Genomic DNA, 27,527 nt, shown 5'->3' on the forward strand with positions numbered 1-27,527 from the left:
TTACAGGCGGCTGCCAGGGCGAGGTGCGGCTGCACAACTCCTGCCCTGCCCCGCACATAAATCATGTGTGTCCTGCACTGATACACTGTAACAAACCCCCAGTGTGCCGGCCAGTGACAGGGGAGTCCGTCATAGAGGAAATCCGGAGCAGCCATTCCGGTGACTGCCAGTTGTCCAAAAATTTGGACTTGGACATTTGATGAAAGTACTGATCCAGTTCTGGCTCCTCATTCTAGCGGGCGCTGTCTGAGAATCAGTCCCAGGATCCTCTGGGGCCAATCAGTGGGGTCCGACACGAGGGGCATCACCCGAGCCTGGGGCCACGTATACACATTCTCAGTATGGCTGCTCTTATATATGTAATGGCTCGCTGGACGGGACATTACAGATGAAGTGGTTCCTGGCTACAGACATCTCTATGGCTCAGAGAATATCCCGGGAGTCTTACCTATTGCATGCTGGGAAATCCTCCTCACTCGCTATCCTACATTGCCATCTGGTGTCAGCCTGCGGTATTACACCTGCTTTATGGGATGCCTGTAAAGATGAGGGTTAACATTTGTAATATTTACATTGAATGTTTCATTCTGTGACTCTTTCTGAATCTCGAGGCGATTGGTCGGAGCCTTGGAAATCCCCAAATCTGGAAGGTTATACTGCACCAGCGCTGAGGTCCTCTCCCAAACTCCACATCCAACCAATCACTGCCTTGTGCCTGTCTGCAGAGAGAGAAGGTTACAGCCACTTACCTGCCGCTGTGTTGGCCATAAGAGACTGAGTTTATTGCTCAAGATCTCTGTCACCACGTGTGACCCCTGGCTGCCGCTAACACCACGGGCCTCCCAGGAGATCTATCACTACACACACGCAGTAGGTGGGCCCAGGGGGAACCTCCACTATATTGCCCCCCCCTCTTCTTGCCTCCCCTCTCCGCCCCAGATGGGTGTGGATGAGGACTGTTCTCCTGGACCAAGTAACCATGACACCACCAGCAATAGGCCGCACTACAGCCAGCCCCTCAGGTACCAGGGAATCCAGCTGCAGACCCCGATGCAACACCCCTGCCAACACAGAGGTAAGGTGGTAGCTCGTGACCTGGAGAGGGCGCTGTTCGCAACTGTTAGGGAGACTGATCACCTCTCTAGGAAGTCTCTAAGTACTGGAGAACTTAGTGATGGCAGCTGCAGCCACTGCCTGGTAAGGAAAGAGTTAACAATGTGAAAAGTTGTTGTCCATTAAGAATCTTTATACTATTGTAAAGCAAGCTGGAAGCTGATTGGAGGGTGCTGTCACCTGACCAAGGGAGTATAAGAACCCCTGGTGGGCTGAGCACATGGTCTTGGATCCCAGTCAGCAGAGTTAGAAGAAGGTCCAGTGTGCGGCTCCTGCGGAGCTGCCATCCAGACCCACTACCAGGAAGCAGAAGTGTCTCCGGCCACTGCCTGACACCCTGGGCAAGTCAGGAGACTAAGCCCCAGAGCAGAGGTCCACCATTCAGACCCACTACCAGGAAGGAGAGGTGTCTCCGGCCACTGCCTGACACCCTGGGCAAGTCAGGAGACTAAGCCCCAGAGCAGAGGTCCACCATCCAGAACCACTACCAGGAAGCAGAAGTGTCTCTGGCCACTGCCTGACACCCTGGACAAGTCAGGAGACTAAGCCCCAGAGCAGAGGTCCACCATCCAGAACCACTACCAGGAAGCAGAAGTGTCTCTGGCCACTGCCTGACACCCTGGACAAGTCAGGAGACTAAACCCCAGAGCAGAGGTCCACCATCCAGACCCACTACCAGGAAGCAGAGGTGTCTCCGGCCACTGCCTGACACCCTGGGCAAGTCAGGAGACTAAGCCCCAGAGCAGAGGTCCACCATCCAGACCCACTACCAGGAAGCAGAGGTGTCTCCGGCCACTGCCTGACACCCTGGGAAAGTCAGGAGACTAAGCCCCAGAGCAGAAGTCCACTATCTGAACTCAGCTCCATCTTTACCAGCCCAGCCTGAAGCTACTGCCAGGCTGTGTACAACCTTCCAGCTCTGCTGAAGTTTGGCCGTTGCCTGCTGTTTGAAGTTGAATAAAGAACCGTGAGTTGATTTGTACAGCGTTGCCTCCGTCTGATCCCTGGATACGGCTGTAACCACCACGGGCTTCCCATCCATTACCCAGGGACATATATTACAGACACTCAGGGGTTGTCCCAGGGACCAGTACCACAGCCTCTCCCTCCGTATTTCTTGCACACATCACCTGCTGGAGAGCTGCCAGGCTGTAGGACAGCCCTCCGGTCCCCATACCAAGCACCGTGACATCAGCGTGCCCTAGGCCACAACCGCCAGCCACTCCGGTATTCTGGGCCCCGGCTGCCTCCAGGCCCCAGTGGGGGATGTTGCATTTCCAGGAGATCCCCAGGTTGTGTTATTTGGTAGATATTTTCTAGATAGAATAGGAGACGGTGTCCTGTAAAGACACAGAATACAGAGCAGATATTATCCTGCACACAATACATTCCATATCCACAGACTTCATTCCCTACAATAACAGAACATTGTGTGACCCGCGAGGAGATTCCGGGGAAAATGAATTCACACAAAATAAATGGTGTCACTAAATTATTTGTGTGCAACATCCCCGACCGGGGCCTGGAGGCAGGGGCTGAGCACATATAACACTGCGCCCCCGGAAAGCCCAAAATGTCCCACAGATAATAAGCCCCACATGTCTCTGGAAATGTATAAACAGCAACAACAAAGTGTAAAAGAGCCAGGTGAGGAAAGGGTTACCTTAATAGGGGAGGAGCAATTTAGTACAAAGAGCTTAGCACAGCAGTGTGAGGTCTGATTACACATCTCTCCAGGGACAGTACATAACACTGGCTACAGAGAGCACAGAGCACAGCAGTGTGAGGTCTGATTACACATCTCTCCAGGGACAATACATAACACTGGCTGCAGAGAGCACAGAGCACAGCAGTGTGAGGTCTGATTACACATCTCTCCAGGGACAGTACATAACACTAGCTGCAGAGAGCACAGAGCACAGCAGTGTGAGGTCTGATTACACATCTCTCCAGGGACAATACATAACACTAGCTGCAGAGAGCACAGAGCACAGCAGTGTGAGGTCTGATTACACATCTCTCCAGGGACAATACATAACACTGGCTGTAGAGAGCACAGAGCACAGCAGTGTGAGGTCTGATTACACATCTCTCCAGGGACAGTACATAACACTGGCTGCAGAGAGCACAGAGCACAGCAGTGTGAGGTCTGATTACACATCTCTCCAGGGACAATACATAACACTGGCTGCAGAGAGCACAGAGCACAGCAGTGTGAGGTCTGATTACACATCTCTCCAGGGACAGTACATAACACTGGCTGCAGAGAGCACAGAGCACAGCAGTGTGAGGTCTGATTACACATCTCTCCAGGGACAGTACATAACACTGGCTGCAGAGAGCACAGGGCACAGCAGTGTGAGGTCTGATTACACATCTCTCCAGGGACAATACATAACACTGGCTGCAGAGAGCACAGAGCACAGCAGTGTGAGGTCTGATTACACATCTCTCCAGGGACAGTACATAACACTGGCTGCAGAGAGCACAGAGCACAGCAGTGTGAGGTCTGATTACACATCTCTCCAGGGACAGTACATAACACTGGCTGCAGGGAGCACAGAGCACAGCAGTGTGAGGTCTGATTACACATCTCTCCAGGGACAATACATAACACTGGCTGCAGAGAGCACAGAGCACAGCAGTGTGAGGTATGATTACACATCTCTCCAGGGACAGTACATAACACTGGCTGCAGGAAGCACAGAGCACAGCAGTGTGAGGTCTGATTACACATCTCTCCAGGGACAATACATGACACTGGCTGCAGAGAGCACAGAGCACAGCAGTGTGAGGTCTGATTACACATCTCTCCAGGGACAGTACATAACACTGGCTGCAGAGAGCACAGAGCACAGCAGTGTGAGGTCTGATTACACATCTCTCCAGGGACAGTACATAACACTGGCTGCAGGGAGCACAGAGCACAGCAGTGTGAGGTCTGATTACACATCTCTCCAGGGACAATACATAACACTGGCTGCAGAGAGCACAGAGCACAGCAGTGTGAGGTCTGATTACACATCTCTCCAGGGACAGTACATAACACTGGCTGCAGAGAGCACAGAGCACAGCAGTGTGAGGTCTGATTACACATCTCTCCAGGGACAGTACATAACACTGGCTGCAGAGAGCACAGAGCACAGCAGTGTGAGGTCTGATTACACATCTCTCCAGGGACAATACATAACACTGGCTGCAGAGAGCACAGAGCACAGCAGTGTGAGGTCTGATTACACATCTCTCCAGGGACAGTACATAACACTGGCTGCAGAGAGCACAGAGCACAGCAGTGTGAGGTCTGATTACACATCTCTCCAGGGACAGTACATAACACTGGCTGCAGGGAGCACAGAGCACAGCAGTGTGAGGTCTGATTACACATCTCTCCAGGGACAATACATAACACTGGCTGCAGAGAGCACAGAGCACAGCAGTGTGAGGTATGATTACACATCTCTCCAGGGACAGTACATAACACTGGCTGCAGGAAGCACAGAGCACAGCAGTGTGAGGTCTGATTACACATCTCTCCAGGGACAATACATGACACTGGCTGCAGAGAGCACAGAGCACAGCAGTGTGAGGTCTGATTACACATCTCTCCAGGGACAGTACATAACACTGGCTGCAGAGAGCACAGAGCACAGCAGTGTGAGGTCTGATTACACATCTCTCCAGGGACAGTACATAACACTGGCTGCAGGGAGCACAGAGCACAGCAGTGTGAGGTCTGATTACACATCTCTCCAGGGACAATACATAACACTGGCTGCAGAGAGCACAGAGCACAGCAGTGTGAGGTCTGATTACACATCTCTCCAGGGACAGTACATAACACTGGCTGCAGGGAGCACAGAGCACAGCAGTGTGAGGTCTGATTACACATCTCTCCAGGGACAATACATGACACTGGCTGCAGAGAGCACAGAGCACAGCAGTGTGAGGTCTGATTACACATCTCTCCAGGGACAATACATAACACTGGCTGCAGAGAGCACAGAGCACAGCAGTGTGAGGTCTGATTACACATCTCTCCAGGGACAGTACATAACACTGGCTGCAGAGAGCACAGAGCACAGCAGTGTGAGGTCTGATTACACATCTCTCCAGGGACAATACATAACACTGGCTGCAGAGAGCACATAGCACAGCAGTGTGAGGTATGATTACACATCTCTCCAGGGACAATACATAACACTGGCTGCAGGGAGCACAGAGCACAGCAGTGTGATGTCTGATTACACATCTCTCCAGGGACAATACATAACACTGGCTGCAGAGAGCACAGAGCACAGCACTGTGAGGTATGATTACACATCTCTCCAGGGACAGTACATAACACTGGCTGCAGAGAGCACAGAGCACAGCAGTGTGAGGTCTGATTACACATCTCTCCAGGGACAGTACATAACACTGGCTGCAGAGAGCACAGAGCACAGCAGTGTGAGGTCTGATTACACATCTCTCCAGGGACAGTACATAACACTGGCTGCAGAGAGCACAGAGCACAGCAGTGTGAGGTCTGATTACACATCTCTCCAGGGACAGTACATAACACTGGCTGCAGGGAGCACAGAGCACAGCAGTGTGAGGTCTGATTACACATCTCTCCAGGGACAATACATAACACTGGCTGCAGAGAGCACAGAGCACAGCAGTGTGAGGTCTGATTACACATCTCTCCAGGGACAGTACATAACACTGGCTGCAGGGAGCACAGAGCACAGCAGTGTGAGGTCTGATTACACATCTCTCCAGGGACAATACATGACACTGGCTGCAGAGAGCACAGAGCACAGCAGTGTGAGGTCTGATTACACATCTCTCCAGGGACAATACATAACACTGGCTGCAGAGAGCACAGAGCACAGCAGTGTGAGGTCTGATTACACATCTCTCCAGGGACAGTACATAACACTGGCTGCAGAGAGCACAGAGCACAGCAGTGTGAGGTATGATTACACATCTCTCCAGGGACAATACATAACACTGGCTGCAGGGAGCACAGAGCACAGCAGTGTGATGTCTGATTACACATCTCTCCAGGGACAATACATAACACTGGCTGCAGAGAGCACAGAGCACAGCACTGTGAGGTATGATTACACATCTCTCCAGGGACAGTACATAACACTGGCTGCAGAGAGCACAGAGCACAGCAGTGTGAGGTCTGATTACACATCTCTCCAGGAACAATACATAACACTGGCTGCAGAGAGCACAGAGCACAGCAGTGTGAGGTCTGATTACACATCTCTCCAGGGACAATACATAACACTGGCTGCAGAGAGCACAGAGCACAGCAGTGTGAGGTCTGATTACACATCTCTCCAGGGACAATACATAACACTGGCTGCAGAGAGCACAGAGCACAGCAGTGTGAGGTCTGATTACACATCTCTCCAGGGACAATACATAACACTGGCTGCAGAGAGCACAGAGCACAGCAGTGTGAGGTCTGATCACACATCTCTCCAGGGACATTACATAACACTGGCTGTAGAGTACACAGAGCACAGCAGTGTGAGGTCTGATTACACATCTCTCCAGGGACAATACATAACACTGGCTGCAGAGAGCACAGAGCACAGCAGTGTGAGGTCTCCAAATCTCTCCAGGGACAGTACATAACACTGGCTGCAGAGAGCACAGAGCACAGCAGTGTGAGGTATGATTACACCTGCTGATAGATCCCTTTATTATACTGTAATGTGATCCGGTTCTGCCTTTAGTGAAATTTCCTGCTTTTTGGATGCACAATGAGTAACACTCAGCAATGCAGATAATACAATCTATTGCTCCCTGTTATCAGCCATTACATCCCGGGGAGAGGAGACTGGTGTGATTGTTAATGGAATAGTATCTGGGACTTGCAGGGACTTTATTCTCTTCCATGTGGGTTTGGCCCTTTAAGAGATTCCTAGTTCCGCCTGTTGTCGGATTACACAAGGTGGAGATTGTGAGAATAAACCCCAAAGGAGGAGGAGGAAGAGGAGGAGACGCTCCCGACCCACAGAACCAGCACAAAGTCCTCAGACAGGAACATGTGGAGACAAGTGCTGGAGAACGGCAGGTGAGGGGACCCCAACATTGGGCTGCTAGTCACTATGGGGGTCCTGTGCGGCGCCAGGGGTCTGGATATGAGAACAATAAGAGATAGTCTGCAGAATATTTCACTATAGCTGCCAGGAAGTGGAGGGAAGAGCAATGTGCTGCAGAGACAAGTGGTGTAATAATCTGCAGAGCATATCACTATGTATCTTAGTGAAGCCTCTGGATTTCTCCGGTGATTCCTGACACACAGTAACGAATAACACGCAGTGCAGAGCAGGACGTGTACTGAGCGCTCAGCACAGGAAAGTAAGTGAACCCTGAGCTCAATGATATCAGGAACGTTCCGGCGACGCAGCGACGTGAAGATTGTGTCACATGAAAGCAACGAGAAATCGCAGCTCTACAGTAATGGCGCAATTCACCAGTTGCTAAAGAAACGTTAAAAATAGTCACGACACAAGTGTCACAACAGGTAGCAGGTAGGTACATTACTGTGCGCTCTGCGGGTAGGTACATTACTGTGCGCTCTGCAGGTAGGTACATTACTGTGCGCTCTGCAGGTAGGTACATTACTGTGCGCTCTGCGGGTAGGTACATTACTGTGCGCTCTGCAGGTAGGTACATTACTGTGCGCTCCGCGGGTAGGTACATTACTGTGCGCTCTGCAGGTAGGTACATTACTGTGCGCTCTGCAGGTAGGTACATTACTGTGCGCTCTGCGGGTAGGTACATTACTGTGCGCTCTGCGGGTAGGTACATTACTGTGCGCTCTGCGGGTAGGTACATTACTGTGCGCTCCGCAGGTAGGTACATTACTGTGCGCTCTGCAGGTAGGTACATTACTGTGCGCTCTGCAGGTAGGTACATTACTGTGCGCTCCGCAGGTAGGTACATTACTGTGCGCTCCGCAGGTAGGTACATTACTGTGCGCTCCGCGGGTAGGTACCTTAGTGTGCGCTCTGCAGGTAGGTACCTTAGTGTGCGCTCCGCGGGTAGGTACATTACTGTGCGCTCTGCAGGTAGGTACATTACTGTGCGCTCCGCAGGTAGGTACATTACTGTGCGCTCCGCAGGTAGGTACATTACTGTGCGCTCCGCAGGTAGGTACATTACTGTGCGCTCCGCAGGTAGGTACATTACTGTGCGCTCCGCGGGTAGGTACATTACTGTGCGCTCTGCGGGTAGGTACATTACTGTGCGCTCCGCGGGTAGGTACATTACTGTGCGCTCTGCAGGTAGGTACATTACTGTGCGCTCCGCGGGTAGGTACATTACTGAATATATTCATGACATATAAGGGGTCACTTACTTTCCCTGCGCTGCATTGGGTCAGGACTTTTCTGGGTTATCAGACACTTCATACTGGATCAGAACCAGCACAGAAGCCCCGGGGGTCACTTACCGTCCCTCCTCATACACAGAACATCCCGCGTGTTGCAGGTTCTGTCCGATCCGTTTCTTATTGTGCGTCTCTTCCCGCAGGTCGGCGTTCAATGACCACTGGCCGCACAGCGCTCTGGTCCCGGTCGGGGTTGGCGGCGCTGTGCTCTGCTGGTTATTATGTGGACGCAGGAAGAAAACCATAGAGATGGGGGATGGGTGGTGGGGGTCCGGGGAGAGACCCCAGAAGAACGAGGACGCCAGAGTCAGACCCTTCCACATTGAGGCATCGGAGGAGGATATTAAGGTACCGGGGTCAGGGGTCACGGTCTTCTGTAACACCGACACATCGGCGATCACTTCTTACAGCTGAGGGTTTGTTACAATTGTATCCAGTGTAAATAATTTTCTGGACTCCGGACTGATACATTGTAACAAGCTCAGGGGGGGGGGGGGAGGATTCTGTGAGGTGTCCAGCTCATGGATTGGCTGTCCATGTGATAATGTAACAAACCCTCAGCTGTGAGAAGGGGATTATTACACTGCATTGTTACTAACCCGTGTCGGCCCCCAGGATCTCCACCAGCGCCTGGATCGGACCCGCTACGTCACCCCCCTGGAGGAGGCGCAGTTCCATTATGGATTTCCAGGGACAGAACTCCAGAAGATTGTCTCCTACTGGAGGGGCGAGTACGACTGGGGGAAGCAGGTGGAGACCCTCAACAGATACCCCCACTACAAGACCACCATCGAAGGTGACTCCTCCAGGGCGGGGCAAATGATTTATATTATACACATGTGACCATCAGCTTCCCAGACACCCCCTGGATGCACAGGGTCAGGGGTCACAGTAAGTGACCCTGGTGACCTCCAGTGTGACACAACACTCCCTCGTGACCCTGACTATATGAGAGACCCCATCACTATCCCCAGGACCCCTGTCAGCACAGGAGATCTGCCCCCCGCTCTCATCAGGTATAAGCCCAGTCAGGATTATATAGGGCCAGAAATCAGCCCAGGCAGCGCATACACAGACAATGAGAAAGAAGAGCCGCCCACTGGCACCACACACAGACTGGAGATACATGTAACACACCGAGGGGTACAACACGTCTCACTTACCAGGTTTGGGGCTGCACCACCCCTGGAAGGTGAGTGTGAGTGAGGCACATGATGATCCACGTGTTGGACAGTCCTAGTTTCTCCCACTTTGGGAAATGTAACAAGAAACTTCCTAAACCGACGACGGATGAGAAGTCCTCAACAGCAGGACATGGAGGCGCCATCGGTTCTGGCCGCGCCCCAGCAGGTTTGTAGACCACGCGTGGCTGTGGTACTATGAGCCCGGGGTATCTCCCCACTCCTGGGACTGACTGGAGGATTGTGGGTCATTAGTCAGTAGAGGTCTGAGATTTCCCGCTCAGAGTCTCTGAGGCCCCCGATGTCGGCAGCAGCTTCCACCTGGGGCCGCACGACCTGCCCTGAGGGGATTTCCTCATCTATTCCCCCACATTGTACATTATATTATATTACAGACACTACACAGGTTCCAGTATTTACCCTACAGATACATAATATTATAATCATTTATTACTGCCGTATACTATACCTAGTGCAGGGGGGTGTCCTAACCATAAGACCCCCCCTGCGATGCTCTGCGGCTGTACAGGTGACGGGTCAGTGATTCTTGGACCTTCTCCTCTGGTTCCTGTAGGTCTGGACGTCCATTTTGTCCACGTGAAGCCGCCACATCTTCCCCCCGGACAGAAGGCCGTCCCCCTCCTCCTGGTTCATGGCTGGCCCGGATCCTTCTATGAGTTCTACCGTATAATCCCACTGCTGACAGAGCCCGGGAAGCACGGACTGGACCCGAAGGTCACATTCGAGGTCATCTGCCCTTCTATCCCAGGATATGGCTTCTCCGAAGCTCCTCACAAGCAAGGTAAGCGGGGGAGGGGCTATGTATGTGGAGGAGGGGCCAGGTTAATGAAAGGGGGCAAGGTAAGTGGGGGAGGGGCAAGCTGAGCAGGGGAGGGGTCATGGGGGTGGGAGTCTCAGAAGGCGGAGTTACACCCGGGTAACTGTGCCAGTGGAGATGATTCTAGATAAAGGAAGTGACTGATAGGACCCGTGACCTCTGACCTCGCAGAAGAGAGGACCCGATTCTTTTACGTTATATTGATGTCATCCTCAGGGTTTGACGCCGTCGCCGCTGCCCGTATCTTCTACAAGCTGATGCTACGTCTGGGATTCAGCCAGTTCTACCTGCAGGGAGGAGACTGGGGAAGCCTCATCACCACAACCTTGTCCCAGATGAGACCGGAGTAAGTCACCACTGACAGGGGCTGCTGGGAGTAGTAGTACTGTCACCTCCGCTGTTAGACTTGGATCATACAATCTCGCTGATGATGATGATGATGCCATTCTGATCAGGAAAAATCTGGGAAAAATACTTGGATCCAAATATATATGAATATATACCGGCAGGGAATACACCTCACGTGAAAATATACCAGCAGGGAATACAACTCACATGAAAATATACCGGCAGGGAGTACACCGCATGTGACAATATACCGGCAAGGAGTACACCTCACATGAAAATATACCGGCAGGGAGTACACCGCACATGATAATATACCGGCAGGGAGCACACCGCATGTGACAATATACCGGCAGGGAGTACACCTCACGTGAAAATATACCGGCAGGGGATACACTGTACATGAAAATATACCGGCAGGGAGTACACTGTACATAAAAATATACCGGCAGGGAATATACTGCACATGAACATATAAATCCAATTTGGGAATAACCTCTCATTGTCACCTCCTACATGTTCAGTGTCTGTATAAGGCATGTCCTGCTGTAGTGCATTGTGGGGGATGTAGACTGTATCAGTCATCTCCTGATTGGTCATGCTCCTCACGTCTTGCTCTGCCTCCTCTTCAGGGCGGTGAAGGGTCTGCACCTCAATCTAATCTTTATAAGTAGAGGAGGACTGAAGATGCTGCTGTGTCTCCTGGTGGGCCGCTACTTCCCCTGGCTCGTGGGCCTCACAAGAGAAGACGTCAGACGCCTCTTCCCGTACTTTGAGAAGTCGGTGTACGCCATCCTGCGGGAGACGGGATACCTCCATATCCAAGCCACAAAGCCGGACACTGTAGGTAAGGAGGGAAGCGATCACACAGGAGTCTCCTGCACGTCAGGGGCAGCGAGGGGTTAATGTCCGGCTGATACAATGTTACAAAGTATCCGAACCCTCCCATTCCCTGATACATTGTAACAAAAGTGTCTGCTCTGGATTTCCACCAGGGGGAGAACACGTCCTTCTTGTAACCAGTGGTTGAAAAACTACAACTCCCAGCAAGTCCTGATCACTACAAGATTTCCCGGCATGCTGGGAGTAGTAGTTGTGCAGCAGGTGGGCTGGAGACCACTTGTTGTCCACCACATATGACCATGTGATGTTCTCTTCCTCGTCCCTCGCAGGCGCGGCTCTGAATGACTCCCCGGCCGGACTCGCTGCCTACATTTTGGAGAAGTTCTCTACATGGACAGATCCGGAGTTCCGAAAACTAGAGGACGGAGGCCTGCAGAGGTCAGAAATAAGAGAAACGCAAAACTATTCTATAGACCATATCACAGGCTGGAGAGTCACAAGTAATCAGGGCTGCAGTTTCCTTACTGACCACCAGATGTCACTGTAACTGAACACATTGAGCAGTCACATTTTATGGCCTGCTGAAAAACCCAGTGGGGCTCATTTTCTACGGACCTTGCGCCAGTTTTCTGTCGCACTTTGCAGGTTCTCTCTAGTGTAAACTGCTTGTAGACTACAGGAGCGTCCGGTGCTCACCGTGCGCCACATTTATCCTGCCACAGCCCCATGATACTGTTCTGCCTGAGGAGAGGAAATCGCTGACCGCTTGTCCTATTTCTATCCCAGGAAATTCTCCATGGATGATCTTCTCACCAACGTGATGATCTACTGGGTGACCGGATCCATCGCATCCTCAATGAGGTTCTACAAAGAGAATCTAACCAGAGAATCCCAAACTTCTCCAGCAGCAAAGTAAGTGATCCCCAGGTTATACCGGCTGTACATATATCATTATATACAGGAGATCCCCAGGTTATACCGGCTGTACATATACCATTATATACAGGAGATCCCCAGGTTATACCGGCTGTACATATATCATTATATACAGGAGATCCCCAGGTTATACCGGCTGTACATATATCATTATATACAGGAGATCCCCAGGTTATACCGGCTGTACATATATCATTATATACAGGAGATCCCCAGGTTATACCGGCTGTACATATATCACTATATACAGGGGATACCCAGGTTATACCTGCTGTACATATATCATTATATACAGGAGATCCCCAGGTTATACCGGCTGTACATATATCATTATATACAGGAGATCCCCAGGTTATACCGGCTGTACATATATCATTATATACAGGAGATCCCCAGGTTATACCGGCTGTACATATATCATTATATACAGGAGATCCCCAGGTTATACCGGCTGTACATATATCATTATATACAGGAGATCCCCAGGTTATACCGGCTGTACATATATCACTATATACAGGGGATCCCCAGGTTATACCAGCTGTACATATATCATTATATACAGGAGATCCCCAGGTTATACCGGCTGTACATATATCACTATATACAGGAGATCCCCAGGTTATACCGGCTGTACATATATCATTATATACAGGAGATCCCCAGGTTATAGCGGCTGTACATATATCACTATATACAGGAGATCCCCAGGTTATACCGGCTGTACATATATCATTATATACAGGAGATCCCCAGGTTATAGCGGCTCTATGCCCCTGCTCTGTGATATTATGGGATGTGACACCCTGTCTCCTCTGTGTGCAGGACCCCCGTGTATGTCCCCACCGGAGTGGCGGCCTTCCCCTCGGAGCTCTCTCACACTCCCCGGGTCTTGGCTCAGGATAAGTACAAGAACATCGTCACTTACACCCTGATGCCCCGGGGAGGACACTTTGCCGCCTTCGAGGAGCCGGAACTTCTCGCCCGCGACATCCAGAACTTTGTGTCCAAAGTGGAGAAGAAGTGACACCCCGGACCCTCCACGTTACCGGCTGTAATAAAGAGATCTCCATCACTGACCCCTGTCTGACACTATGTATCCTAACAGGGCAAAGGTCACCGACCCCCGACCCCGGAGAATACACACTATTACTCTCTGTTATCAGCCATTACACCCCGGGGAGAGGAGACTGTACAGGGGGGGATACAATCTATTACTCTCTGTTATCAGCCATTACACCCCGGGGAGAGGAGACTGTACAGGGGGGGATACAATCTATTACTTTCTGTTATCAGCCATTACACCCCGGGGAGAGGAGACTGTACAGGGGGGGATACAATCTATTACTCTCTGTTATCAGCCATTACACCCCGGGGAGAGGAGACTGTACAGGGGGGGATACAATCTATTACTTTCTGTTATCAGCCATTACACCCCGGGGAGAGGAGACTGTACAGGGGTGGATACAATCTATTACTCTCTGGTATCGGCCACTATTAAACCTGTGCCTAGCCCTTTAAGATAACACTGGTTTGGCACTTCGTCTATCACTTTGTACTTTGCCAGGAGATTTCATAACTCGGGGATTGTGAGTGCACACACAGGAGGAGGAGGAGGAGACGCTCCCAAACCAGAGAACCAGCACCAAGTCCCCGGAGAGGAGCAGGAAGATGTGGAGGCCGGTGCTGGAGACCTGCAGGTGAGGGGCCGGTGTCCTCCTGTCCATCTCATAGTCTGCAGGAGATTTCTCTCTGTATCGCTCAGGAAGCCGCAGTAATACTCTGGTGTGGTGTAATAATCTGCAGTGTACTGCTCCAGAGGCAGAGGGAGCAATGATCTGCAGGATATATCACTGTGATGTCGCAGGAGGCTGGAAATCCCTGGAGTTCACAGATTTCTCCTCTTTTTCTGTGGAATCTGATTGTATCCAAGTGACAATAATAGAAATAGACAATGTAACAAATAACACACAGTCATCTGTGATAGTCATGGACAGTGCAGGGGGAGAGTGAGTGAAGCCTGTGCACATGACTTCTCCAAGAGCTTATTATGTAACATTAGGCAGGGACAGGATCGCCCTGTGACATCACATGTAATGACAGTGACATTAGGCAGGGACAGGATCGCCCTGTGACATCACATGTAATGATGGTGACATTAGGCAGGGACAGGATCGCCCTGTGACATCACACGCGGCAGACGCCATGACTGTCACATGGACATCCAGCGCCGTGCAGTGTTTGCTTACAGGTCACAAGTGAATCCTATGATAGATCTGCACTCTCACATCCCCCGAGGGAAGATAATTACTGTATCCATGACTTTCAGCCATTTGGATGCACAGTGTAACGGTTGCAGAAGCTTGAACAAGTAACGGAAGCCGTGACGCGTGGGATACATCGCTTGTGCTGCTGAGCTTCCATGCATCTTGTTATAGAGATTCGGGACAAGGCTCTAACCCCTCGGGACCCCGTGTACATCTACGGGTGGCCTCATTGTTGTAGCCAGGATGGACGCCGTCCCTTTAAGGTTACTATGTAATCTGTCTCTGTAGTCAGACACGGGAGGGGTGGTTGGACCGGACTCGGGATCTTTGCCAGCGATTGCTCCTGCGGTTTGTGTGACTTCGCTGCGCCTCACCCTGATCACTTCTGGTACCATGACTCTGGATGATCCTCTGCACAATATTCTCTCATATTCCTTTGACTTTTTATTTCTTTTTGGGTTTCTCATTTGGTTGTTGTATCTCGATCGGCAGAGCTGGATAAGGATAATCAGGACATACATCCCAGGAGGTGAGGGGTCTTCAGGATGAGGCCGAGCTGGGGGGTCATGGCGGACGCTCCTGGCTGATGGTCATCCTCCCACACACCTGGGGCAGTCCCAGTACTTAGTCTGGAGCCCTCTTGGCACTGCTACGTCACAGCTCAGCTCTTGTCAGATCCTATATATATTGGGAGAGAGACCAAGCCCGAGGGCCGAACCACTTCTATTCATTGTTGGAGTCCGCTTCTGGAAAGCTCTGGGCTGCCAGCCGGCTGGACATCCTGATTACCACCAGATCTTCTGAATAGAGATGAGCAAACTTGATGTCCACGTTCAGATTCTGCGTTTGGGTTTGGCTGCCTGACCCGGACGTATTCCTGGATTAGTGCCCAAACAGTCAATCTCATAAATTAATGGCACTAGCTACTAGCCAGGGCTGTGATTGTCCAGCTGACATGGCTAGCTGCTAGTGGCATTCAATAGCCAGATTGACTGTTTGGCCACCAATCCGGCAATAAGTCCAGGTCAGGCGGCCAAACCCGTATGCGAACATCACGTTCACTTATCTCTAGTTGTGAACAGTAAACACAGAATATGAATATTAAAATATTTACATTAGTAAACACTACACAGAAATACCCAATCAGAGTAGATGTCAGTAATATACACATAAGCTCCACCCACAGACAGAAACTACCCAGCGTAGATTTAGTAAGGACCCTACTCTGGGTAATTACACTCTGAACTCCTACCCTGTGTCTTGTCTTTGTTCATCTACCTGTGAGCTTGCACCTGCTGTCTGATGGGGGTTATACTTGTGGATCGGGCCACCATTGCTCTGTTATTTGCAACCCATCTATAGAACCCACGGAAATCCAGGGAGATCCCATACACAACGGTTCTGGATACCACATGTGTCCAAGGGCGAAACTACAGCAGTAGCAGCCATGGCAGCTGCTATGGGGCCCACAGTGTCAGGGGGCCCCGTCATCCCACCTGACACAATAAAGAATGGAGGATGTGCAACATTCCCTACCGGCGCCTAGCCTTTTCTTGGGGGCTGGAGGCAGCCAGGGCCCAGAATACCGGAGTGGCTGGCGGTTGCGGCCTAGGCACGCTGATGTCACGGTGCTTGGTATGGGGACCGGAGGGCTGTCCCACAGCCTGGCAGATCTCCAGCAGGTGGTGTGTGCAAGAAATAATGGAGGGGGAGGCTGATGTAAGGTGGAGACAGGCACCTGGGTTGGTGTTGGACTGGATACACAAAATACAGTGAATGTGACAGTTGGTAGCTAACGCCCTTAAACCAACTGTGTAGTAGGGAAAGGTGTGGTGTCAAGTCCTGTAATCCACTCCTTGCACCAAGGCCTGACCATTTGTTTGAAAACTCTTCTTCCTTGGCGACAAAAAATAATACATTTAGATACATGCAATACATACAGTACACTTTACCTGCCGTCTGACGGTCTTACCCTGTGTGTATAGCATCTAGGTGTTTCTAGGTTGTACACCCCCGGTCCCCTAAAGACCCACGGTTTATAGACTACCATAACTTACGAAGCTTGTAGTTATGTAGAGGGACAGAGTCCTCCATAGAGATCTCCGTGTTGGTGCTAACATAGCATATAACAATGGTAGACAGTTCAAGGAAAGTCTCTTGACTGGATAATAAAACGGGGAAGAGTCCCAGGAAAGTCTCTGGCTCTATGAGGTAGATGGGCGCTCAGCCCAACTGGAAGTAGCAATAGTAACGCACATATATACAATCCAGATAGTTACCTGTTAGGGCTACAGCCCATCAGGGATTACCCATCATCTGAGTTGTCTTCTGTTTGAAGAAGTGCAGGATCCGGGAGCAGATCAGGACCTTGCAGAGAATCAGCAACAAGAGCCGGCTGGGGACACCCGGTGGCGGTTTGAGGAACTGCAGGCTCCTTGTCCTCACATTCAGGGAGAGAGGCGCTATCCCCTGTGGTGTCGGCTGCTCCAGCCGGTGGCTCAACAGAGCCGAGGACCATGGAAGGTAGCGGCTCCTTTCAGCTCCAAATCTTCTGGGGCCGGGTCATCACCCACTGGTAGGCGGCTGCCCGGTGTGAAACACAGAGCACCCACGGGATCCGTTCACACTTGCGGTGGGAGAGGCGGCCGGGATACTCCACTGGACCAGGCCTGGCCCATGGATAGCGTTGGGACCTGTGCTAACAATCACAGTAGATGGGGCACTCACGTGGGTCACCGCTTGTGGTATCACAGGCTTGAATCGCTGGGCCTCCTTCTCTTGTCGTCGCTGATCAGAGACAGCATCTCTGAGATACTGGTGGAGGGCCTCACCTTGGCCCCGAGGCTGCGGGGGTGCTGGTGTTGCATGCTTCTTCTCCGATGCAGGCCCGGTGCCGTAACAGGAGCAGGAACAGCTGGTTGGTCGCCAATAGCATCGGGAGCGGTGAGGATGTCTTTGGCTGCAGTAGGCCCAGGAGCTGGCTATGGAGCAGGAATCGGGGACTCCCAGGTCACCAGCATGGTAGCTGGTAGAGGCAGCAGATATTGCCCGGGTAGTCCATGGCGCTCCGTCACTGCTGGCAGGTATGTCCACAGAAATTCTCCTCTTGCGATGAGATGTGGCAGGAAGTCCACTTGCACCAGGGGATGGAGTCTATGTCCTTCCCGCCAAGGGCTGTGGCAGGCTTCTTTTTCCTCTGCACCACAGCAGGCGGGGTTTGCGCCATTCGTGCCTGGGCGGAGCTTGCTGAGTCACTGGGACTTCCCGCCATTGGGGATTTTGGCGGGTTGAAGCTCCTTGCTGCGCCACAACCTCCTGAGGTAAATGCTTCAGGCACTGCAGAGCCGGATGTAGAAGAGCTGACAAAGTTCTTTTGCAGGGATTAACCTCCTGAGTGCTGGAGCGATGCTCGACAGCACGTGGCAATGCAGTAACACAGTCAATGTTGAAAAGCACAAAATCACTTGGGCCTAAAACCGGATGGCAGCAGGGTTAGGCAGCACAGTATTTTCAATAAAGGACAGTCTATAGTGCCAGCATAAGGCACAGAAGTAGAAATCCTGTTCGTGACGCCACTTGCAACATCCCCCTCCAGTGCCTAGGCTTCTCTCTGGAGCCTGGAGGCAGTCGGGGCCCAGAATACCGGAGTGGCTGGCGGTTGCGGCCTGGGCACGCTAGTGTCACGGTGCTTGGTATGGGGACCAGAGGGCTGTCCCACAGCCTGGCAGGTCTCCAGCAGGTGGTGTGTGCAAGAAATGATATAGAGGGAGAGGTAGATGTACTGGTTCTCCCTGGGCCGCCCTTAGAGTCTGTAGTATTTGTCCCTGGTAGATGGATGGGGCGCCCTTGATGGTGATACATGACTCTGGATGATCCTCTGCACAATATTCTCTCATATTCCTTTGACTTTTAATTTCTTTTTGGGTTTCTCATTTGGTTGTTGTATCTCGATCGGCAGAGCTGGATAAGGATAATCGGGACATACAGCCCAGGAGGTGAGGGGTCTTCAGGATGAGGCCGAGCTGGGGGGTCATGGTGGACGCTCCTGGCTGATGGTAATCCTCCCACACACCTGGGGCAGTCCCTGTACTTAGTCTGGAGCCCTCTTGGCTCTGCTATGTCACAGCTCAGCTCTTGTCAGATCCTATATATATTGGGAGAGAGACCAAGCCCGAGGGCCGAACCACTTCTATTCATTGTTGGAGTCCGCTTCTGGAAAGCTCTGGGCTGCCAGCCGGCTGGACATCCTGATTACCACCAGATCTTCTGAATAGAGATGAGCAAACTTGATGTCCACGTTCAGATTCTGCGTTTGGGTTTGGCTGCCTGACCCGGACGTATTCCTGGATTAGTGCCCAAACAGTCAATCTCATAAATTAATGGCACTAGCTACTAGCCAGGGCTGTGATTGTCCAGCTGACATGGCTAGCTGCTAGTGGCATTCAATAGCCAGATTGACTGTTTGGCCACCAATCCGGCAATAAGTCCATGTCAGGCGGCCAAACCCGTATGCGAACATCACGTTCACTTATCTCTAGTTGTGAACAGTAAACACAGAATATGAATATTAAAATATTTACATTAGTAAACACTACACAGAAATACCCAATCAGAGTAGATGTCAGTAATATACACATAAGCTCCACCCACAGACAGAAACTACCCAGCGTAGATTTAGTAAGGACCCTACTCTGGGTAATTACACTCTGAACTCCTACCCTGTGTCTTGTCTTTGTTCATCTACCTGTGTGGTGTCAAGTCCTGTAATCCACTCCTTGCACCAAGGCCTGACCATTTGTTTGAAAACTCTTCTTCCTTGGCGACAAAAAATAATACATTTAGATACATGCAATACATACAGTACACTTTACCTGCCATCTGACGGTCTTACCCTGTGTGTATAGCATCTAGGTGTTTCTAGGTTGTACACCCCCGGTCCCCTAAAGACCCACGGTTTATAGACTACCATAACTTACGAAGCTTGTAGTTATGTAGAGGGACAGAGTCCTCCATAGAGATCTCCGTGTTGGTGCTAACATAGCATATAACAATGGTAGACAGTTCAAGGAAAGTCTCTTGACTGGATAATAAAATGGGGAAGAGTCCCAGGAAAGTCTCTGGCTCTATGAGGTAGATGGGCGCTCAGCCCAACTGGAAGTAGCAATAGTAACGCACATATATACAATCCAGATAGTTACCTGTTAGGGCTATAGCCCATCAGGGATTACCCATCATCTGAGTTGTCTTCTGTTTGAAGAAGTGCAGGATCCGGGAGCAGATCAGGACCTTGCAGAGAATCAGCAACAAGAGCCGGCTGGGGACACCCGGTGGCGGTTTGAGGAACTGCAGGCTCCTTGTCCTCACATTCAGGGAGAGAGGCGCTATCCCCTGTGGTGTCGGCTGCTCCAGCCGGTGGCTCAACAGAGCCGAGGACCATGGAAGGTAGCGGCTCCTTTCAGCTCCAAATCTTCTGGGGCCGGGTCATCACCCACTGGTAGGCGGCTGCCCGGTGTGAAACACAGAGCACCCACGGGATCCGTTCACACTTGCGGTGGGAGAGGCGGCCGGGATACTCCACTGGACCAGGCCTGGCCCATGGATAGCGTTGGGACCTGTGCTAACAATCACAGTAGATGGGGCACTCACGTGGGTCACCGCTTGTGGTATCACAGGCTTGAATCGCTGGGCCTCCTTCTCTCGTCGTCGCTGATCAGAGACAGCATCTCTGAGATACTGGTGGAGGGCCTCACCTTGGCCCCGAGGCTGCGGGGGTGCTGGTGTTGCATGCTTCTTCTCCGATGCAGGCCCGGTGCCGTAACAGGAGCAGGAACAGCTGGTTGGTCGCCAATAGCATCGGGAGCGGTGAGGATGTCTTTGGCTGCAGTAGGCCCAGGAGCTGGCTATGGAGCAGGAATCGGGGACTCCCAGGTCACCAGCATGGTAGCTGGTAGAGGCAGCAGATATTGCCCGGGTAGTCCATGGCGCTCCGTCACTGCTGGCAGGTATGTCCACAGAAATTCTCCTCTTGCGATGAGATGTGGCAGGAAGTCCACTTGCGCCAGGGGATGGAGTCTATGTCCTTCCCGCCAAGGGCTGTGGCAGGCTTCTTTTTCCTCTGCACCACAGCAGGCGGGGTTTGCGCCATTCGTGCCTGGGCGGAGCTTGCTGAGTCACTGGGACTTCCCGCCATTGGGGATTTTGGCGGGTTGAAGCTCCTTGCTGCGCCACAACCTCCTGAGGTAAATGCTTCAGGCACTGCAGAGCCGGATGTAGAAGAGCTGACAAAGTTCTTTTGCAGGGATTAACCTCCTGAGTGCTGGAGCGATGCTCGACAGCACGTGGCAATGCAGTAACACAGTCAATGTTGAAAAGCACAAAATCACTTGGGCCTAAAACCGGATGGCAGCAGGGTTAGGCAGCACAGTATTTTCAATAAAGGACAGTCTATAGTGCCAGCATAAGGCACAGAAGTAGAAATCCTGTTCGTGACGCCACTTGCAACATCCCCCTCCAGTGCCTAGGCTTCTCTCTGGAGCCTGGAGGCAGTCGGGGCCCAGAATACCGGAGTGGCTGGCGGTTGCGGCCTGGGCACGCTAGTGTCACGGTGCTTGGTATGGGGACCAGAGGGCTGTCCCACAGCCTGGCAGGTCTCCAGCAGGTGGTGTGTGCAAGAAATGATATAGAGGGAGAGGTAGATGTACTGGTTCTCCCTGGGCCGCCCTTAGAGTCTGTAGTATGTGTCCCTGGTAGATGGATGGGGCGCCCTTGATGGTGATACAGCCATAGCAGGGACCAGACGGAGGCAACGTTGTGCATAAAAGTAACTTACAGTTCTTTATTCGAACCAACAGCATCAACAAGCCAAACAATTCCGTACGAATGGTCGCGTTACTGGAGTGATCTTGGAGAGGAACCTCAGGAGTTGGGTCACCATCCTGGATGCAGGGGCAGGCTAGGATGTAGCTGTGTCCAATGATGGAAGCTGCAGCTTTGTCCTGGTTGTTCTGTGTGAGCTCACTAGAGGTGTGAGGCACATGCTGTCTCTAATCACTTAGTGTGTGGTTGATCTGCTCCTCTGTCAGGAACCGGGTTCCCAAAGACTGTGCTCTAAGAAGTTTCCGGAACTCCAGACCTCATGCTCGTTAGCAAAGCTCTGGCCTCCAACTCCTCCCCTGACTAAGGGTTTTGTTAATCCCTGGTCAGGTGATCCCTTGCCTATCCATGCAGTATCTACCGCTGCATAATTACTTCTATATGTACTAAATGGTACAAGGGGCTTATTCGCAACTACATCTCTGCCTTGCGCATTGGCAGGGGTGTTGCAGATGTGCACCATTATATCTATATTGTACTGCACATGTCCAGCATAATATGTATATAACATATAGTGTGATGTATACATGCAGCATCTGTGATGTGTATATGGTGTCTGTATACACTGTATGTGAGTATGTTGCATATGGCACTGTATGTGTGTGTATATGCTGTGTGTGCATGAGTGTATTTATATTTGTGAGTATACTAATATGTATATTTTTTAGGAGGAAAAGGGGGGCCCCATGCAGTAGTCTGTTAGGGGGCCCTGTCTCTCCTAGTTACGCCACTACGTGTGTAATTTCTTATTGTGCGTCTCTTCCCGCAGGTCGGCGTTCAATGACCACTGGCCGCACAGCGCTCTGGTCCCGGTCGGGGTTGGCAGCGCTGTGCTCTGCTGGTTATTATGTGGACGCAGGAAGAAAACCATAGAGATGGGGGATGGGTGGTGGGGGTCCGGGGAGAGACCCCAGAAGAACGAGGACGCCAGAGTCAGACCCTTCCACATTGAGGCATCGGAGGAGGATATTAAGGTACCGGGGTCAGGGGTCACGGTCTTCTGTAACACCGACACATCGGCGATCACTTCTTACACCTGAGGGTTTGTTACAATTGTATCCAGAGTAAATAATTTTCTGGACTCCGGACTGATACATTGTAACAAGCTCAGGGGGGGGGGGGGAGGATTCTCTGAGGTGTCCAGCTCATGGATTGGCTGTCCATGTGATAATGTAACAAACCCTCAGCTGTGAGAAGGGGATTATTACACTGCATTGTTACTCCAGCTTGGAGTAACTTGGATCTCCACCAGCGTCTGGATCGGACCCGCTACGTCAACCCCCTGGAGGAGGCGCAGTTCCATTATGGATTTCCAGGGACAGAACTCCAGAAGATTGTCTCCTACTGGAGGGGCGAGTACGACTGGGGGAAGCAGGTGGAGACCCTCAACAGATACCCCCACTACAAGACCACCATCGAAGGTGACTCCTCTGGGGCGGGGCAAATGATTTATATATATGACCCCCCCATACGATGCTCTGCAGCTGTACAGGTGACAGGTCAGTGATTCTTGGACCTTCTCCTCTGGTTCCTGTAGGTCTGGACGTCCATTTTGTCCACGTGAAGCCGCCACATCTTCCCCCCGGACAGAAGGCCGTCCCCCTCCTCCTGGTTCATGGCTGGCCCGGATCCTTCTATGAGTTCTACCGTATAATCCCACTGCTGACAGAGCCCGGGAAGCACGGACTGGACCCGAAGGTCACATTTGAGGTCATCTGCCCCTCTATCCCAGGATATGGCTTCTCCGAAGCTCCTCACAAGCAAGGTAAGTGGGGGAGGGGCTATGTAGGTGGGGGAGGGGCCAAGTAAATGAAAGGGGGCAAGGTAAGTGGGGGAGGGGCAAGCTGAGCAGGGGAAGGGTCATGGGGGTGGGAGTCTCAGAAGGCGGAGTCACACCCAGGTAATTGTGCCAGGGATGATGAATTTAGATAAAGGAAGTGACTGATAGGACCCGTGACCTCTGACCTGACAGAAGAGAGGACCCAATTCTTTTACGTGATATTGATGTTGTCCTCAGGGTTTGACGCCGTCGCCGCTGCCCGTATCTTCTACAAGCTGATGCTGCGCCTGGGATTCAGCCAGTTCTACCTGCAGGGAGGAGACTGGGGAAGCCTCATCACCACAACCTTGTCCCAGATGAGACCGGAGTAAGTCCTAACCTCTCACCCCTTGCATGTTCAGTGTCTGCTAATTCATGTGCTGCTGTGGTGCATTGTGGGAGTCGTAGAGCTTCCCTTTCCATATAGACTGTATCAGTTATCACCTGTCGGGTCCTCCGGCACTGGTCATGCTCCTCACGTCTTGTTCTGCCTCCTCTTCTCAGAGCGGTGAAGGGTCTGCACCTCAATTTGCTGCTGATGAGTAACAGAGGACTTCGGATGCTCCTCTGTATTCTCCTGGGCCGTCACTTGCCCTGGCTCGTCGGCCTCACAAGAGAAGACGTCAAACGTTTCTTCCCGTACTTTGAGAAGTCGGTGTACGCCGTCCTGCGGGAGTCCGGGTATCTCCATATCCAAGCTACAAAACCGGACACTGTAGGTAAAGATTCTAGTAGACGGGAGGGGTCAAAAGAGTCTCCAGGCTCAACATCAGTAACATGTGTCCTACTTGTCCAGCTGAGGGTTTGTTACCCAGTTTAGGTTAGGAAATTTTGTGATGGTAACAAGTCTTCAGCTGTGTGAGGAGGATTGGGTCCATAGTAGAATCACCACGACAAGTATATTTCCCACAATAATTGACGTGTCCTGTTCCATCTGACATCTAGCTGATGGGAGTTGTAGTTATGCATCAACAGCTGGTCTCCCACCACATATGACCATGTGATGTTCTCCTCCTCGTCCCTCACAGGCGCGGCTCTGAATGACTCCCCGGCCGGACTCGCTGCCTACATTTTGGAGAAGTTCTCTACATGGACAGATCCGGAATTCCGAAAACTAGAGGACGGAGGCCTGCAGAGGTCAGAACTAAGAGATACACATAAAATTCATGTAGATTAGGTGGGAGAGGGCCATAGAGGTGAATGTGACTCAAGCAGCCTTCCACCAAGTCTCCACTGGGAAACAGAACATAAACCAGACTAACCCCGACTACTCGTCATGTTTCTATCGTAGGAAATTCTCCATGGATGATCTTCTCACGAATGTGATGATTTACTGGGTAACCGGATCCATCGCATCTTCAATGAGGTTCTACAAGGAAAATTTCACTCGAGACTTTGAAACGTCTCCAGCAGCGAGGTAAATGCAGGATGGACCCGGCTGGTAGAGACCCGGGTCGTGTCTCGTGGGCTGAAGAGTCAGAGCCAAAGGTGTAAACTTGGTAGCAGAATATAGAGCATCACACTCCATACCACCAAATACATGAAGGTGTATGACTATTAGAAGCGGATTATTACATAGGTGGTTTGGGCGGCCGCCTGGGGCCCAGTGCTTCTAGAGGGCCCTTGACCACCTGCACCAGTCGCCAGGTTTGATGCTGCCCTGTAGAGCTTGATTTTAGGACCATATGAAGGAAATTCACTAAAAAATTAGACTTGTTGTTGCCCAAAATGTTGATACCGCCCAGGGCTCACGGCTTATCCGTCCCTGATAACTTTACGTCTGTGTGTAAGTGTCCAAGTCTACATTATTCATTGTCTCCTCTGTGTGCAGGACCCCCGTGTATGTCCCCACTGGCATCGCTGCCTTCCCCTCGGAGCTCCTTCATGTTCCCCAGGTATTGGCCAAAGAGAAGTACAAGAACATTGTCACTTACACCTTCATGCCGCGGGGAGGACTTTTTGCCGCCTTGGAGGAGCCGGAGATTCTCGCCCGCAACATCCAGAACTTTGTGTCCAAAGTGGAAAAAAAATAAAGCTTCCCCTCATTGTCTATTTTTACTCCATTCACTTTCAGAAGTAAAATCTGTGACACCAAGTGATGTGAAATGTTGAATTATTTCCTAAAATAAAAGGGGCGACCTAAAGCCTTGGGCCCCGATGTACGAGATGTCTTCCTAGACGGCAGATATGTTCTTCTTTACAAAAGCTGTGACCTGGGACCATCCGATCTCCGACTCCCTGAGACGTCTCTGTCCCTCCACTATCTCCGACATGGTCTTCATGTCAGCAGGGTTGTCTTTCACCTCTGCCTCCTCACGTGTCCCTTATTCCTCTCCGGTCCTCGGTCTCTCCTCCCTCTTGAGGAAGAGAGACAAAAGCAACAACGGAGGAGGACGGCGCCTCGCGTAATAACGTAGAGACAAGTGTAACGATACAGGTGAGAAAAGTTGGTTGCTCACCTGGTGACCACTTGGGTACAAGCGGTAATAATAACCAATGTAGGGGAGGATCCTTGGTGGTGCGGAGATTTAAAACTTAGGTTACTGCAGCAACTTTCGGGCGCTCCGAAACCGGTAGCCAAAGGTACCGTAAAGTAAATGTAACAAAATAGAAAAAGTTGGAGGGGGCCGGGAAAGTGCGCTTGTAACCAAACAGAAAACTCCAAGTATAGTAGTTAACACGATTTATTTGGTAGTAGTGATATCCAGAGGCAACGCGTTTCGGGGAGACCCCTTCGTCAGGCCAAAACTAGCAAAACAGATAATTATAAATAAAATAGATAAAATACACTAAAAACATATATAGGGAATGTGGGTACAAATAGATCATAAAAAACAATTCATACTTCGTGTAATACAAAACGTATATCACAAGATTGTATAATTGTATACATGAAGGGATAAAACAGTTTTAATACAAAGGATGATTGTGAGAGGAATACACAGTAGTAAAAGATATATAATATAAACATATATAATATACACATATAAATGTATAATGGTAGAGACCAAGGAGAAGAAAATTGGTAGTAAGAATGCATAAACAAGGGGGGGAGACTAAGGCATAATTAACTAAGTGATTACAATCTGAGTAGAATAATGGGCTGCACTGGGGAGCCAATGAAGCAGATGAGAAAGGAGTGATGACATAATATATAAAGAGTAGGGGACGGAGTGGAATTAAGTTGCATAATAAATTGATAAATAAATACATAAGGAAGTGGGTAAATTGAATTGAATTAAATTGATGAGGTGAACGAGCGGCAAAATAAAAGAAAGGATGGCTGGAAGGCATGAGAGGTACAGTGTTGCAACAGATAATTGTAACAAGATCTATAATTGTAACAAAATAATTGTAACAGTGAAAATAGGAGATAATTACGGACTTACATGGAGATGTTGGAATGACACTTAAACTAAATGGGGAAACAGAGGACAAGAGAAAAATACATAGATGAGAGTATGAACATTAACCCTAGATGATAGTAATGATGGAGAGAAGGATGAAGCCGATAATACTTACAGCAGTAGCGCTGAGAGAGAGCTCAGGCGGTCAGCTGCTAAACAGGCGCGCACGGAGTGAGCCTGTTATAAGGTTGGGACCGCCGGCGCCTGCGTGTAGAGCGGTGGGGGCTGGCGCATGCGCACCGGCGTCTGGATGTGAAGCGGTGCCAGTAGAAAGTGGCGCACGCGCACTAGGATAAATATTCCGGCGCATCTATACAGAAGTGATAGGAGCATCGGCACTGCGCGTGTAGGTAAATGGCAGGCCGAAACAATAAAAGGATGTATCTGTATGTTCCAATAGTAGATGAAAGATGGGGTATATAGGTAAGAACAGGGGTACATAAAAGGATATATAAGTAAAAAGAATACATTGGTAAATGATTAATAAATGAATAAAGGAATACATAAAA

At 50.8% G+C, this 27,527-nt stretch overlaps 2 protein-coding genes across 2 annotated transcripts; both read left to right on the top strand.

The window, feature by feature from the left end:
- The first annotated feature begins 7,030 nt into the window (after positions 1–7,030).
- On the top strand, positions 7,031–13,731 carry LOC140120822 (epoxide hydrolase 1-like). The gene is made up of 9 exons (XM_072139784.1): positions 7,031–7,189; positions 8,653–8,857; positions 9,125–9,305; positions 10,265–10,492; positions 10,745–10,874; positions 11,506–11,720; positions 12,046–12,154; positions 12,503–12,628; positions 13,478–13,731. Exons 1-9 carry the CDS (start codon positions 7,161–7,163, stop codon positions 13,677–13,679), a joined length of 1,425 nt encoding a protein of 474 aa, XP_071995885.1. The 5' UTR covers positions 7,031–7,160; the 3' UTR covers positions 13,680–13,731.
- A 490-nt stretch (positions 13,732–14,221) lies between these two features.
- LOC140120823 (epoxide hydrolase 1-like) lies at positions 14,222–25,706 on the top strand. The gene is made up of 9 exons (XM_072139785.1): positions 14,222–14,352; positions 22,562–22,765; positions 23,032–23,213; positions 23,330–23,557; positions 23,810–23,939; positions 24,116–24,330; positions 24,640–24,748; positions 24,903–25,028; positions 25,443–25,706. The coding sequence occupies exons 1-9, from the start codon at positions 14,324–14,326 to the stop codon at positions 25,642–25,644; spliced, it is 1,425 nt and encodes a 474-aa protein (XP_071995886.1). The 5' UTR covers positions 14,222–14,323; the 3' UTR covers positions 25,645–25,706.
- The last annotated feature ends 1,821 nt before the right edge of the window (positions 25,707–27,527 follow it).

Source organism: Engystomops pustulosus, chromosome 3 (genome assembly GCF_040894005.1).
Source record: "Engystomops pustulosus chromosome 3, aEngPut4.maternal, whole genome shotgun sequence".
Taxonomy (NCBI): Eukaryota; Metazoa; Chordata; class Amphibia; order Anura; family Leptodactylidae; genus Engystomops; species Engystomops pustulosus.

Bases quoted from the DNA above. Each gene is read 5' to 3' on its own strand.
- LOC140120822 (XM_072139784.1), top strand. From the start codon at position 7,161: ATGTGGAGACAAGTGCTGGAGAACGGCAG. The intron at 8,858-9,124 runs GTACCGGGGTCA...GTCGGCCCCCAG, and splicing joins CATCGGAGGAGGATATTAAG to GATCTCCACCAGCGCCTGGA. The intron at 12,629-13,477 runs GTAAGTGATCCC...CTCTGTGTGCAG, and splicing joins CAAACTTCTCCAGCAGCAAA to GACCCCCGTGTATGTCCCCA.
- LOC140120823 (XM_072139785.1), top strand. From the start codon at position 14,324: ATGTGGAGGCCGGTGCTGGAGACCTGCAG. The intron at 14,353-22,561 runs GTGAGGGGCCGG...CTCTTCCCGCAG, and splicing joins CCGGTGCTGGAGACCTGCAG to GTCGGCGTTCAATGACCACT. The intron at 24,749-24,902 runs GTCAGAACTAAG...TTTCTATCGTAG, and splicing joins GAGGACGGAGGCCTGCAGAG to GAAATTCTCCATGGATGATC.